Source organism: Xiphias gladius, chromosome 21, assembly GCF_016859285.1.
Source record: "Xiphias gladius isolate SHS-SW01 ecotype Sanya breed wild chromosome 21, ASM1685928v1, whole genome shotgun sequence".
In the NCBI taxonomy this organism is placed as follows: Eukaryota; Metazoa; Chordata; class Actinopteri; order Istiophoriformes; family Xiphiidae; genus Xiphias; species Xiphias gladius.
The window spans coordinates 25,528,750-25,543,430 of record NC_053420.1 but is presented as its reverse complement, the minus strand read 5'-3'; the positions used below and the strand labels follow the sequence as shown (position 1 = coordinate 25,543,430).

Here is a 14,681-nt window from a genome sequence, read left to right as displayed (position 1 = left end):
TGAGCGAATACCTAGAGATAATCAGGATGTAAGGAGAGAGGAACCAGTCAGCGAGGCGACTGTGTGTACAGACAGACCTTTGACCTGCAGTGAGTAATGCAGGCACCAAATGATTGTTTTCATTTTCTAATCAATTTTTAGTTTAGGTTTGTTTTTAGTGTAGGTTTTAGATTGAACTGAGTTTTTATTTTGTAGAATTGTGGGTTTAATTTTTACTATTTCTACATACTGGTAGATTTAGAAATGCAAAGGGTAATTCCTTATGCTTTCATGGAATACAAACAATTTGAAAACATTTAAATGATATTATGTAAAAAATACATACCAGACAGAACCTCCTTAAAATGAATCCCTTAATTTCTAAAATTCAAATTAAATTTATTTACCCATAAATGATAATGTAATTAAAGCATTTCACTGTGATTTTAAGGGGATTATCAATAGAATAATGAATAGACAGTAATATATTAAATAATTTTTAATGGATTATATGCACAGTTTAGGGTGATAAAACCCCTGACTAAATTAACTAAGTAACTAGGGATGGCTCTCTAAATTTTTTTTTTAATCTAGATTACGAGGACCTTAATTTTTCAATTAAGTCTGAACTTCAGGGATATGTTTCTTGATTTTGTTAATTTTAAGGGGCCTTTTTACCTCTTTGAAACCCCTTAAACTGTGAATGTAATTAATTCAAAATATGTTACAATCCACTAATTTTTAAATGAATTAAAAAAATTTTAACTAATTTTAAGGTAAAAATGAAGAAATAACATTTTTGAATTTTAAGGGATTTTAGCTAATATAAATCCCTCAAACTGTGCATAAAGTACATTAAACAGAATCACAATAGTAAAAATATATAATAATAAACAAACAAAAATTATATATAATAACCTTTTAGAAGTAAATACAAAAAATACTGTTTGGAAATCCTTTACAATATCATTTAATTTCAACTGACAACATTTGAGACCAAATCCCAATGATTTAAATGGGTAGGAGAAAATCCTAGAAATTCAGCAATGTCCCAGCCCTCTGCGTTGATGTATGAAATGCCTTTTCTCAGCTTTTATTTATTTTATCATGCTAACTAATTAACAAATACTGTATTTCATAATTAATTCCTCAAAAGATGCAAAATTACACGTTCTCTATTCACCAATTTTAAGATTGACCGGGTAGTTGCAGTTTCCTGCCTGAGGTCTCTGTTGATGTCGTCCTTCCTCTCATTTCCTGTCTCGTCTCTGCTATTCACAATCAAAATAAAGGCAAAAATGCCCGAAAAATAAACACGACGCATCCAATCTACAATTGAACACACCTTTATTTATGGACAGTCATTCCATATTTTAACGAGAAGGTATGCAAACACACATATACAGTACATACATGGAAAGTGGTTTGAATCAGTCCTGTTTTCAAAAGGCAGGCGGTTACAGCAGAGAAATGAACAGTTAATTACAAAAAAAAATTTTGTATTGCTCTTTACGGCAACATTTAACTTCCCCCTTAACCTGGATCACTAGAATACACTTAAGGAGAGTTAATACTATTTACACACTGGATTAATTTACATCAGCAAAGCCTGAGAGGAGACACAAAGAGCTTAATCTATATCCTCATAGTGCTTGACAATTAAACGATACTCCATTGTCAGTACAGGGGTTTGTGGTAGATTAATCAAATTTTCAGTCTGTGAGGGAGGCTATGTACAGTTATCACATCCAACACCCGTTTTATTATAAGACCTGAGCCAAAAAAACATTCAGACCACAAACAAAAGAGAACACAATTCCAATTGAAAGACTTTTTATAGATAATAGAAGAGTATTATCAGTTGAATAACCAGCCTCCCACATCACATTGACATGAAGTCTAATTACAACACTCTTGTCTGGCTTCAATTGAGTGTTTAGAGTCATAAAATCAAAGCACTTCCAAGTTTATTTGCTTAGAAAATTGCTAACATCCTTTACAAAGAGCTTTCTGTCCATCCTTCCAGTTTGTACTTTGAAATGAAAACTCTGTACTGACTCTGTAAAGTAGTTGTGGCAGCGCGGCTTCTTGTGTCTCGTAAAATGAAATACGAGGAGACCAGCTATCTGAACAACTACACAAAACAGCACAGGCAAGCTTATTAATAAAGAACCATTACAAGAGTTCTTTTACTTTTCATATTTTCAATTTTATGTACATGATAAAAGAAGGCTCTGTCTTCCATTCACACTCTGACAATCACACACACACACACACACACACACTTGAAGGAAACCAGAGGAAAAAAAAAAGAAAAGAGGAAGAAGCACAGCATCAACACTGCTGCCTTATGTGTTTTTTGTGCAAGTGAATACTTCTGAAGTAAATACTGTAAGACTCTCACTTTACACAGCCCAGTTGTCCAATGTGACTGTAATACCAACCATTCAGTAAGAAATGAGAGTAAATCTGTTAACACATGCAGCGGTTAGAAAACAGTCATTAAAGTGAATCACTTTAAAGCAGTCAGTGTGGATCTTAGTATCAAAAAACACAGTAAAACCTACGGTGATGTGTATTGTCTCTAGGTAACAAAGCAGGAGAGCACAATGGCCCAAAGTCCAAGCTGTTTTCACACTCATTGTGTTGCAAGAAGTGTAATATCTCACCCCGAGAGTTTCCAGTGTGGTCTGAGCAGAGACAGTGTTTATGCATGATTTTAAATGTGTAACTGAAGATGCTGAAGGGCTGATCCAGCACATGAGGTTGGTTCACAGTGTCTACACGACCCCTTCAATGAAACTGGTGTCCAGGTGAACGATGAGCATCCTCAGGAAGGACATTTCCTTGCGTGTGTTCTCGAAGATGATCCGTGGATCGTCAGATTGACATCGGAGGCAGTTGGGGGCCATCACCATGGCCAGGTTGTTCACATCCATCTTGGTTATAGCCACGTTGGATGGCTGAGCAAATACCTAGAGATAATCAGGATGTAAGGAGAGAGGAACCGGTGAGCGAGGCTGAGTGTACAGACAGACATTTGACCTGCATTTCATTTTCTAATCAGTAGTTGAGGGTTGTTTTCAGTATAAGTTTTAGTGTGTAGTTTATCGGAAAATATGTAAGATAAGAAAAAGGAAGTCGCAAAAACTTGTACAGATTTAGTCCTATTTGTGTTGGAATAGGGGCCCTGTATAGGATCAATTGGTGTAAGAGCCCTGTTTGAGGGGACTATAAATCTTTAGCACGTGGTGGGTACCTGCAGGAAGTGAATGAAGTAGCAGAGCACCAGCCTGTTAAGCTCAGGTAGAGACTGCACCACAGCGATGGCTGCCACTGGGTCGTCACAGTTACTGACGCACTGCTTGTAGAAGTTCATGGGGATGAGTGGTTCCTCCAGCTCCCGATACCATAGTTTCATCAGAGAGGCTGAACAATATGAGCACACTATTTAATATTTATATTCAAACCTCACACATGCATGGAGACACACAAAAACATCTAAGTCACATAAAACATATCCTTCCCTCACCAGGAACATTGGGGTCAGAGAGATTCTCTGGGATCCTCCACTGGTCTACTTGGAGCTTCAATGCATTCACTTCATCAATGTCTCCAGGCACTCTGAGGATAAAACACAACACGTCAGTTACGCTCAGTGGCCACGAGAGGGACCTCTACTTCTGTCGTTGCACGTTCTCCATGCCCTGTGGCAAATCTATTACACATGCACACCCAATTGGCTTTTAAAGTGGCTTGGTGGCTGAAAGTACTCTGTTCTTTGTTTGCAGTACCTCTTTACAACGAACCAAACCAGAAGAAACGTTATCTAACCAAACTACATACTGTTCAGGAAAGTCCCTATGTAGAAATGTATTTTGACAGGGAGATCCCTATGTAGTACGTTTGACGAAAAGGAGCAGTTTTATAAAACAAGTCAAGATGTTACAGAATTATATTTGCTGGAGAAAACCCTACACAAACACATAGTTGTGAAGCTCCCACGTGCTTGTAAGCTGAAGCAGTAATGTAAACACGTATTACGAAGTATCAAATTAAACACTGCTGGTCTCGGGAGCAAAGCATGGCTGTGTTTGTTCTGCTGTCTGTTCTGTGTACTGTACACAGGGACAGCCTACTTTGAAATAAGGGGATGCGGGAGACCACACACACTTGTTTATAGACACTATACATACAATACAGCGCACACACACATACAGAGCCCCTTCTAATTTCCTAGACTCCCAGTCTCTCACACTACTCACACCGAGGCATGTAATTGGCTGATTTGGGTCTGTCTTACCTGAAGATGCCCTCTGTTTGAGCCCCGCCCAGAGCCAGGACATACTGGGAAAGCTGAACCTGAACCCAGGGCAGTTTCCTGTCTGGGAAGAGCTCGCTCTGCCTCTCCATCACCTCCTCCAGAGAACTGCCGAACAGGGAGGGAGTGACGATGGCACGCCTACTGTGGTCGATCTCCTCCAAGGTGGGCTTACGAAGACCCTGGGGGGGTGGGAGGTAAGGAAAGGGGGAAATTTACTACCTGGGTATACCAGGGACTATGATATTAATCATGGCTGTGTCTGCAGCTGTGATACTATGACAGGGTCTGCCTGTGACTGTGTCAGTGGGCCTGTAATTATGTCTCCCTCTGTGTGAATAACAACTTTCACACTGATACCTCCTATTTTTACGATGTGGAAGTGAAATATTTTGATAGCAGGTAAATACAACATCTAAAGCTTAACACCTCTTTTCTTCTAGCTCACCTTTTTGCCACCAGTGATAGCCACTTTCTGCAGCTTCCGATGGCAGAACTTGGCATATGTGCTGATAGGCAGGCCTGTAGGGTGACAAGAGGCAAATTCAGGACTGAGGAACAATGAAACCCAACTTCACAAGAAACCATATGCACAACCTTGTTATATCCTCAAAGACCCTAAGTAAAACCCCTTAAGCATCAGGCATTACTGAACACACAAAATAATAAATGATTTAAATTCTTTCCCACAAACAGGATAAGCAGTGTTTTTTTTTTTCCCACAGATGTCAAATAGAGTATGAGGGGTAGGCAGGGGTAATTGGAGAGACATGTTGACAAGTGTGATTCTAGCATATGGGGATTAGAGCAGGCCTGGCTAACTGTCAGGCTGAAGGAAGATTTACTGCTGTTGAACAAAAGCTTTAGAGACAGGATCCAGCCTACACATCCAGTGCTCAGGTGATTCATCAGCGTACACAGACATAAAGGCCTCTGGATAAAATGGGAAATGCAGAGGCTCCTTGTCTGCTACCTGCCCTCAATAGCTACTCTAGTGCCCATATCTATTTCAGAAGTGAACTGCATTAGAGGAGGCGGGATATACTTCAAGACACTCAAGCAGCAGAAGAACCCAATCTGTCCCAGAAAAAGTCCCTAGAAATTCTGTGAGCTTCTTGTTCTCAAACTAAAAGCAAACAGAAAACCTTGACTGTTAGGTCATCACGTGTGCAGTATTGACGCTTCCCCGTCTTTGATTTCTGGTTCACGCCAAACACTAAGCTCTCATTGGGTCTATTCCCATTCCCAGAATCTCCTCTGTATCAGGCACCTGAACCAGGGCCAGATGGACAAATTTACTGATGGGATTTCTAAAAGATAAAAAAACACTTTCCAGCATATTCCCTTCAGTCAAAGCCCAGAGATTTATAGCAAATAGGTGACTCCCATGCACCCTCACAACTTCTGCTAAACTGAGCGAGTTTGACTATAATTATGTCTAATTAGAGAGATCGTACCAATAATTTGCCCTTGATCTTGGCAAAGACGGGCTTATTTTCCCAGGGCTCCAAACAGAGAGGCTGTAACTTACCAGGAGAAAAGCAAGAGTGCAGAGCCTCTTGCTGAAGTGTGAAAAGGGGTTTGAACACTACTGGTGGTCTATATTTACATCCAGTTTGATGGCATGAAAACAACAACAACCAGGCAACCAAAGCCCAGGAGAAATACGAGCTCATTAGGAGCTTGAGTGTACTGTACCAGGCTTAAAATGGCATGACACCTGTCTACACATGGGCTGTAGCTAAACTTAACAACGAAAACACAAGGCCATCAATGGATGTTGAGGTGACAATTTCAGTCACGTCTTGGTTATTGTTTATGAGATAGTCATCCAAGTGCTCGCTGAAACCAATCCACCCCAGGCCCTGAGAAGTCAGTTTCTTGGCTCAGGCCACGTCTGGCCTGACATGAGCCCTCTAGTTCAGTTCCCACATGACTCCCACTCCTGCTGCTTGCAGCTGCTTGTTGCTCTGGTCAGACACAATGTATGTGGTTCCAGCTCCTCCACCCATCAAGTAAACAGCAGCTTTCAGTATTCTGTTTTTGTACATATGAGACTCTTTCTTCTTCTTGTTGGCAAAATTCCTCCCTCTAAAGACCTTTACAGTTAGTCAGAAATGTTCAGTAGGCTTTTTCTGTGACCTCTTAGTCAGTTGGAGTTTTTCCAGCATAAAGCACTGAGTCTGAGTCACTCAAGTACAAAGTGTGAGCCCGCTGTTGTGGTGTCTACTGTGAGACGATTGGGTTCCTTTTTGGTGACATCATCATCAGAGCAGGCAGTGTGGTCTGCTCTAATGAGGGCACGTGCTGATGAGTAGGCATCCTCTTAAATGGCTGTCTGACATGCGAGTGGCTAGAGAGACCGCTAATATGATTCACAGTGTGGCCCATTGTACGCGTACTGAACCCTCTGAAATTCTGCTCCTACATATTTTTTTCAGTTCAACATTCTGTGAAATCCATTCATTGTGTCTGCAAGTACATCAGCATGTACTCATCTGACAAACTGCACAGTGCTGAATTTTCCATCCCACTCAGAGTGGTCACTCTACAGGGAGCGATATGTTTGATTTGTAATGGCTTGCACTGCTTACAGACTCTAGACAACTTCTGAAGAGAGTAGAAAAACATCTTTGAGTCTCCCTCCCCACCCACTTAATGCTCTGTCAAACAGATAAGCTTGTACAAATGGGAAATAAAGAGGATCGAATGTTCTTAAAGTGATATTTTGGACAGAAGAGAAAGTAAATGAACAAAAGATTTACCCTCTTCCTCCTCTGTGTTCTGTTTTCGCTTCTTCCTGGACTTTGAATTCTTCTTCAGCTTTAGTTCCTGCTGTTCCAATATGAACTGAGTCACTATGAAACAGACAAAATAGTAAAAGTGAAATTTCTGTTGGTCAGTTAGGCTGACAATCAGATTACTGAGCTTATTAAAATCAATACTGTGTTTTCTATCATGATCATACTGACTAAATTAAATTACAATTCAACAGGATTTTAAAAGGGAAAGATGAGAATTTTAATTTTAAAAAGAGACATCTCTCTGGCCTACATAAACAATGCTGATCAGACAACACAGGGAGGTACAGAAGAAAGAAAGGTGACCCACCCTGTTGCTCAGTCTGAGACTCACATTTCTTGTCGCTGGTGGGCTCCGTGTGTCTCTGGATGTAGCCCTCCAGGTAACAGCGGAACTTGGGTGAGGGGGCAAAGAAGGCCAAGTTGACAGCCATCAGCTCCCAGCCTGCCGCCAAGCTTCTGGGGCTGGCATTGCCTGTGGTCTGCCTCACCAGCTGCACGTACAGCTCGTCCCGCAGTCCTGGCATGTCCCAGCACTTGGTGACGATGAGCAAGGCGCAGTGTCGGCGGTCCAAGCGCGAAGGCCTGTCTCCCATGTAGGCCTGCACCAGCTTGAACATCTCGCAAGCCTCCTTCCTGACAGCTCGGTTGCTGGTGACGAGCATGGGCTTTTTGATTGATCCACGGTTCCACGACAGCATGTTGGCAATAGAGACACGGCGACGGAACAGGCCTTGCGTGTGCATGTTGAGGTGCTTGCTGGCCCAGTCCTCCATGCCCATGTCGGGAGGTGGGGGCTGCCGCAGGGTGGCGTAGGAGAGCTGGTAGGAGGATCCTCCTGCTCTCCCTCCTGCCCCATCAGCTCCCTCTCTGTTGTCATGGTTGGCAGGGCGGTGGGGACCCAAGGAAGCGGTCCGCCCATCCACCATGCCTTTCTTTCGGCTCTCCAACTGAGCCTGTAGCTCTAGGGTACCTGCCTGCAGGGGAACAAGAGGTGGACATGAGATAGAGAAGAAGAGTTGTACGGAGGAAGAGGAGGAGGGAGGGTAGAAGAAGAGGAGACAGAAGGGGTGTGGCAAGAGTGCAGCAGAGGTACAAACTGTGTGTGCAGCTGCAGAGTCTTCGTTGAGCTTTGTTGCCTTCTGCCTACTGTGATCTGCTCTGCAGTGCTAGGGCTCAAGAGGATATTGTTGCAGGATCGGCACATTCATTTCCTAATGCCAGAAAAGAATTGTACTGGGAAAAAAATCTCCCCAATTCCTCATGAACCCTGGTCTCAGCAGCAGGTGAGCAGATAGTGGCATAACAGCCCTTCCCCGTGTACCTCTCTATACCAGGCTCACTTCCCCTGCAAAACCAAAGTTATGCTCTACACAAGATCTCCCGGTGATCCCTGCGGTGGAGATTATGACCATAAGGAGAACCTCAGCTGCCTTAATAGAGAAAGCCAGTAATCCAGATATACTCTGCAAACAGCCAGGAATAACATGAAAACCAAGCCAGAATCAAAGTTCAATTTTACTGATGGAACATAAAACACATTGACATCAAAATGCATCTTTCCAATGAGACCCTAATGTAGTATGTAGCTGATGAGTGCCAGACAAGCTGGAGTTTAGATTTTGGTTTCTCAATCAAATGGAGTAGATCTGAGGTTTGGCTTTGGCAGAGAGTATATACACTCGTACTGAGCTGATTTTTGGGTGGGTGACAGTGGTCAGTACCAGTAGATCAAATGCAACAAAGAACACGTTTAAATAAGGAATAAGACAAGTACTGTATAACTTCTACTTTCAGTAAATTACACAGATAGCTTATAGACGTACCAGCACAGGGTGGTAATTTAGTATTACTATGGACTGGGACACAACAGTGAAACGGTGAAAAATGCACTCAGCTTAGAAAAAACATGAATGATATTTGTTCTTTGAGGAAATGGTCAGAGCTTCAGTGCATCCTATGAACAAGTTAGTTCAAAGGTCTTTCTGTAAGTACAGAATGTTCAAATATGGAAAATGTAGAGCTGTTCATACAATACAGGCCATAATCTGTGAGTGTGCGAGTGATATAACAGCAGGTCTGAGGAACATTCCAGGACAGACTTATGGGGCCCGCTCAGCGCTCCCTGGCTGTTGTCTAACATGCTAGTGCTACAGTGGTACCAATAAGCCTTGGTACCAGCCTGCCTCCCCTATTCCTCATCTCCTTGCCAAGCCTGGGCCATATGGGCCACAGCGGCCTTTCTTCCTGACCAAGGGAAGCAATGTCCTGAATCTCTCTGGCATGACATGGGCCCCAGATGCCTAAGCACAGAGCTGCCATATGAGTATACAGTACCTGCAGTGCAGGGCAGATGGACGGTGGTAAGAGGATGACAGGTAATGGTATTGTGGCCATTATAGTTGGCAGTGCCCAGAGGGCCCACTGCCTAATGTCCTGGGGACATAGAGGCATTAAAGATTGGAATGTATGAGGCACTACTCACAAAATGCTCTGTTTTCTTTTCAAAGACAGATTAGTCCCACTCTTTTCATCCCAGAGCTCCCTGCTGAATCAAACATTTATTTCTATAGCTGCAGAGGTGCAGTGGGACTAAGTCTGAAAACAACACCCTAATGTATGGAGGCATGGGGTGTGATTCTGTTGCAAGAGGGGATTTAGAGAATAGAAGTAGTAGAACTTGGAATTGGCTCCACATGCTGCTATTTATATAACTGTTGAGAAGTCAAATATATCTTTCATCTTCGATCATGTGCAGCTTTCTTAAGGATGCTTGACGTCAAGATAGGCCATCACTGTGGCTCATCCACGTGTCTCTTTGTATTTTAGTGGTCTACAAAGTCAAAATATAACTACATCTATTGTGCTATGTAGGGTTTTTAAAAATCTGATCTGCCCCAATAGTTGAGATGAATATTTCTGCTCTTCTTCATGTCCATTGAAGTGGACATGACCAATCTACCACTCACAGCTCTCTTAGGACTAGACACACTTAACAATACAAAACAGCAGCTAAAAATTCCCATAATACGCACATTCTTTATTCAGGCATGATTCGGCCTCATTTGACACTATCAGACTGAATCATCTCTACTCTGATAGTGTATCTAGAGAGACATCGGTTTTCAGCTTTCAAACAAAGCTGAATCCAAACAAACTTTCTGAGGTTAACAGACCACATCACAACACAGACACAGGTTAGCTCTTAATCAGTTGGGTATGATATATTCTCTTACTATCTGTTTTGTTATTAATGACAATTTAACTTTGAGGCTGTTTGCCTCTCTCTCTCTCACTCTCTCACTCTCTCACTCTCTCACTCTCACACACACACACACACACACACACACACACACACACACACACACACACACACACACACACACACACACACACACACACACACACACACACACACACACACACACACACACACACACACACAAAATAGGGGTGGGGTTACCTGGGATGGCGGTCCTGGGGTCTCCGGTGAGGAAAGGCTGGCCTGGCTATTCACACTCATCTCCAAGGTGTCCACCTTTTCATACGTCCTTTTTTGCCTCCCTGGTATCTCCAGAGGGGCCAGAGCAGGGTTGCCAAGGTTACCAACCCTATTCAGTGACCGGGGAGCCGCAGTGAGGTCCTCTCGTGATGTACACCTGCCTGCTGATCCCCCTCCCCCTCCTCCGTACCACCTGAGTGAGTCTGCAGGGGAGCGTGTTCGCGGTACGACAACCCTCTCCCCAATCTCCGGGTCCAGCCCCGCTCTCACTTCCCTCATGGTGTTGGAGCGACTCACCACTTCCCTCATCTCAGCCATCAGTCTCTCGTTGAGGGCACACAGCTCCCCGCTGCTGCCTACCGACCCCGGCCTGCCTCCTGCACCACCACCAGCCCCTACCCTCCTCCTGCTCTTTCTTCTCAGACTTGGGGAGGGGCCAGTGGAGTAACCAGAGTCTTGATAGTTTGCTGTGGCCTGCGGGGTCGAGGAGGGGAAGTCCTGTGAGGCCTGGCTGCTCTGCCTGCTGTGTCGTGCCTCCATGGCGCGTTGCACAGTGGCCTCAAGGACCCGCCAGTTTTGTTTCTTGTCTAGAGTGCTTGGGCCTAGGGTCCCTGACTCTCTGTCCCTCAACTGGCCTCGAGCCTGGGGCAAAGAGTGGGCCTGGAGCTGAGGATGTGGCTGAGGCTGAGTCAAGACAGAATCCTGCCTAGAGGTAGGGGAAGGGGTACGTGTGGGCACAGGAGAGCTGGAGAGGAGCCCCTGTTTGGGGTCCACATTGACCATGTGCTTGATGCATTCCAGACCAGCTGGGCTGTAGTCAGAGGCAGAAGGATTCCTCATGTGTCTGGACCCTGGATGAGATGAACCAGGGTGCTGGAGGTGTCTAGGCTTCTGGAGGCTATGGGTAGGTGTCGGGCGAGACAGAGGTTGTCCATTGTACAGATGCGCACCCTCAACCTCCATGTCTATTGGGGGTTCATCATATATAGGACAGTCTGAAACTGGCTCATCATATATTGGGGCATTGCAACCATACTGGGGAGAGATGGGACGTGGTGTGCTGGTCTGTGACCTGTGAAGAAGCGGGCTGGGCTGGCTACTGTCTGATGTCACCAAACAGAAGCTGCCATTGCTGGCTTTTCTCAGGTGATGGGCATGACGTGTGTCTGCTGCCATTTTACCAGAGGGAGCAGTTTTATATCCCTGGGTGGAGCTTATGTGTCCACCTTGGGCCTTGTTGCTGGAGGGGTGCAAGGTGAAGGTGTTGGTTTTGCTGTGTGCACTGTGCTCGAGGTGCTGCTGCTGCAAGGCTGGGCTTGGCTGGCTACGGCTCATACTGTTCACCTTCACGAGCATGGCTGCTTTCGAACCAGGTGCAGGCTGCCATCTTTGAGAAGCATCCCTGATAAAGACAAAACATGAGCAGAATTATTTTGACACCAGTCTAAGCAATAAAGTGAATGTAAAGTCTGAATAAACATGCAAAAGTCAACAGACAATACCATAAAAGAACTATCATCATATTATATCATACAGACCAGTGAAGCCATTCATTATATTTAATCTATTTTACAAATTCCAAGGCTGATAGGGCTGGGAAAAATCAGCAGCAATCCACAAATTCTTCTCCAAACATTTCACTGACCTCCAAAGACTTTACTCCATTTTTAGTCTGGCAGTCATAATAGCCTTGTCAAACCCATGAGACAATAACTCCAGTGTGCGCTGTGTAAAGCAAGGGCCTACAAATACTGAGTGACTGAACACAACACATCACACTCTCCAACACATACACAGTTCCTCCTAACGTGTGACTAGAGCTCTGGATGATACATAGGGTAATGCTATATATAAAATTTAATGGATGTATGTGTGTGAAGTAGCTACTGTTGTATCATGTGGCATAAAAGTCTTTGAATCAGTGAATGAACATTAGGACAGTAAATCAACAGGTCACATGAAAAGACGTTGATCTGAGAGAAGTCAGGATTGCAGTAGTTCACAGCTGAGAAGATCTTTGCCCGGGTCCAAAGGTTAATTCTTCTCCTTTTGGTTGGGCGGTTGGGCTAACTTCAAACCCAATGGCCCACTGCTAATCCCAGCAACATAAAACAATCTGCCATCAATCTGGTCACGCTGCTATGGTCTGCTGCCCTCTACTCTGCTGTTGCCTCATAATCTTCCACTGCAATCAGGAGTTTTCATTCCTCAGCTGATCAAAAACTTGCACTCTTAAACCAAAGAGAGTTCTCTAAAGCAGGCATTATTGCACATACACACATGGACATGGTTGGCGGCCAGCCTGGGTAAGACACATGCGATTCAGTACAGAATATACAAGTTCAATATACTTCCTTGCTTAATCAAAGGTCAAACAGGTGAATAACTTTGAAGGTTGGAGACTTACCTTCCCTCTCTTGAACCTCTACTTAACATTCAGTGGGCTAATTAATTAGATCAAAGCTAATCACCTTCTGTCCTTGTAAATCCAAACACAAACACAGATCAGTATACAGCCAGAGCTAGTGTTCAAAGGCTTCTCTTTTCCAAGAGCGCTACAACTCAGTTGAGAGTTGGGCTGTAATGGCAGGAAGAGGACGCAGAGGGAGGAGAGAAAGAGGCGGAGTAACATCCCTCTCCTCCCCACATCTCTCTGGAACAATGCTGAAACAATTCCCCTGAGGTCCTCAAGTCAACGGCAAACTTCCTTTAGTCCTCCCTCTCTCTCTCAGGACCCTGTGCTACCCCCAGTCTACAGAGTGCGTCACACTACCTCAGAGGTTTGAATGTAAACAGCCTCTCATCTTCAAATGGTCCCACAGATTAACCATCCAAGCAGGGCCTATAAACAGCTGGGTCTCAGCCACCTGGCACAGCACCAGGACACCCTGCCACAACCACTATTGTTTGGAACCCTCCAAGTCCCCCACCTCAACAAGACCAATCAAGACAGTTTACTACCTAAACAACACATAACACATACTGACAAGACGGACACGTGGGAAGACAATAAGCTCTGATAGATGGGATTCACCCAAAATCACCACTGTTTAGTTTTTACATGAAAGTGTGAGTGTGTAAGGTTATACAGGGTGGGGGGTGGGGGGGGTGTTGATAGGTGACAGCTGTTAACGTGAGAAGCCACTATTTGTTCTCTTTGAAACAGTGTATGTTTTCTCACTCTGATCTTGTCAAGCTGGAAGAGGTGATACAAATGCCACAAAATCATTCCCACCTTAGCAGCTGACACACAGCTGACTGTTTAGCACCGGTTTGCTACAGCTGGAACAGCTCACACATGAAACATCAAGGCTTTTCTTACAATTGGATGGCCAAGTAACACAGTGGACCTCACACACAAAACCACAATAATCAAATTCTTCTTCTATTATCCACAAACAAATCAAACCTTGCTGCTCACACAAAAAACTCACTTTCTCTTAAGTTTGTGTAATAACTTACTCTAACAAACACAAATCTGTTTCCTATGTTCTTGATGGCTGGCTGATGTACTTTGAGGACAGACCCTGAAATGGTATTGACGACTACTTCCTGCCTGATGAGGTCCTCCAGAGGGTTTGAGAGAGGGCTTCCCCATATGCAGCACAAACAGGAAATGCCTAATGTAATGTTCACACACTGCACCCAGGGTGGAAATATGGGCTAAATCTTAATAATAGGGGGCTTATATGTAGCTTTACAAAATGTTTCACTTAATACATGAGTAATTCTATATCATTGGACAAAACTAGCCCCTGAGATACATATTCATGTCCAAAAAACACAACACTGTTCTATATTATTCCTTCCAGTCGATGCAAACCTTAAATTATATCTTGTGTTGATTTCGGTAGCAACAATAAACAGACTATTCTTCAGGGACTGAAACTAAATACATACACAGGCCTGCAAGGAGCACCCTGCTAAGTTCAGCTCACAGTGCTGGGACAGAGAGATTTTGTGAGGCTTTGTCTCTGTTGTTTGCCTACCATTGTCCCAGTCAGGCTCAGCAAAGGTCTAGCATGTTCACCCCCTCCAGCACTGGCACATTATGTTCGATGTCAGCAGGGAGCCTGAT

At 43.9% G+C, this 14,681-nt stretch overlaps 1 protein-coding gene across 3 annotated transcripts in view; it reads right to left on the bottom strand.

Moving 5' to 3' along the window:
• Nucleotides 1-1,344: 1,344 nt before the first annotated feature.
• Nucleotides 1,345-14,681, bottom strand: part of arhgap46a (Rho GTPase activating protein 46a) — a 31,382-nt gene continuing 18,045 nt past the window's right edge. The window contains exons 1-9 of one of the 3 annotated variants that reach the window (XM_040115851.1): nucleotides 13,011-13,144; nucleotides 10,565-12,005; nucleotides 7,412-8,078; nucleotides 7,066-7,158; nucleotides 4,749-4,822; nucleotides 4,283-4,482; nucleotides 3,512-3,603; nucleotides 3,239-3,408; nucleotides 1,345-2,954 (exon numbers count right to left, since the gene is read on the bottom strand). In XM_040115851.1, the coding sequence (XP_039971785.1) occupies nucleotides 2,760-2,954; nucleotides 3,239-3,408; nucleotides 3,512-3,603; nucleotides 4,283-4,482; nucleotides 4,749-4,822; nucleotides 7,066-7,158; nucleotides 7,412-8,078; nucleotides 10,565-12,005; nucleotides 13,011-13,039 (2,961 nt within the window). In that variant the 5' untranslated portion in view covers nucleotides 13,040-13,144 and the 3' untranslated portion in view covers nucleotides 1,345-2,759. Of the gene's footprint in view, nucleotides 2,955-3,238; nucleotides 3,409-3,511; nucleotides 3,604-4,282; nucleotides 4,483-4,748; nucleotides 4,823-7,065; nucleotides 7,159-7,411; nucleotides 8,079-10,564; nucleotides 12,006-13,010; nucleotides 13,145-14,681 lie in introns of those variants that run through there. The other 2 variants (XM_040115849.1, XM_040115850.1) reach the window with 2 other exon arrangements.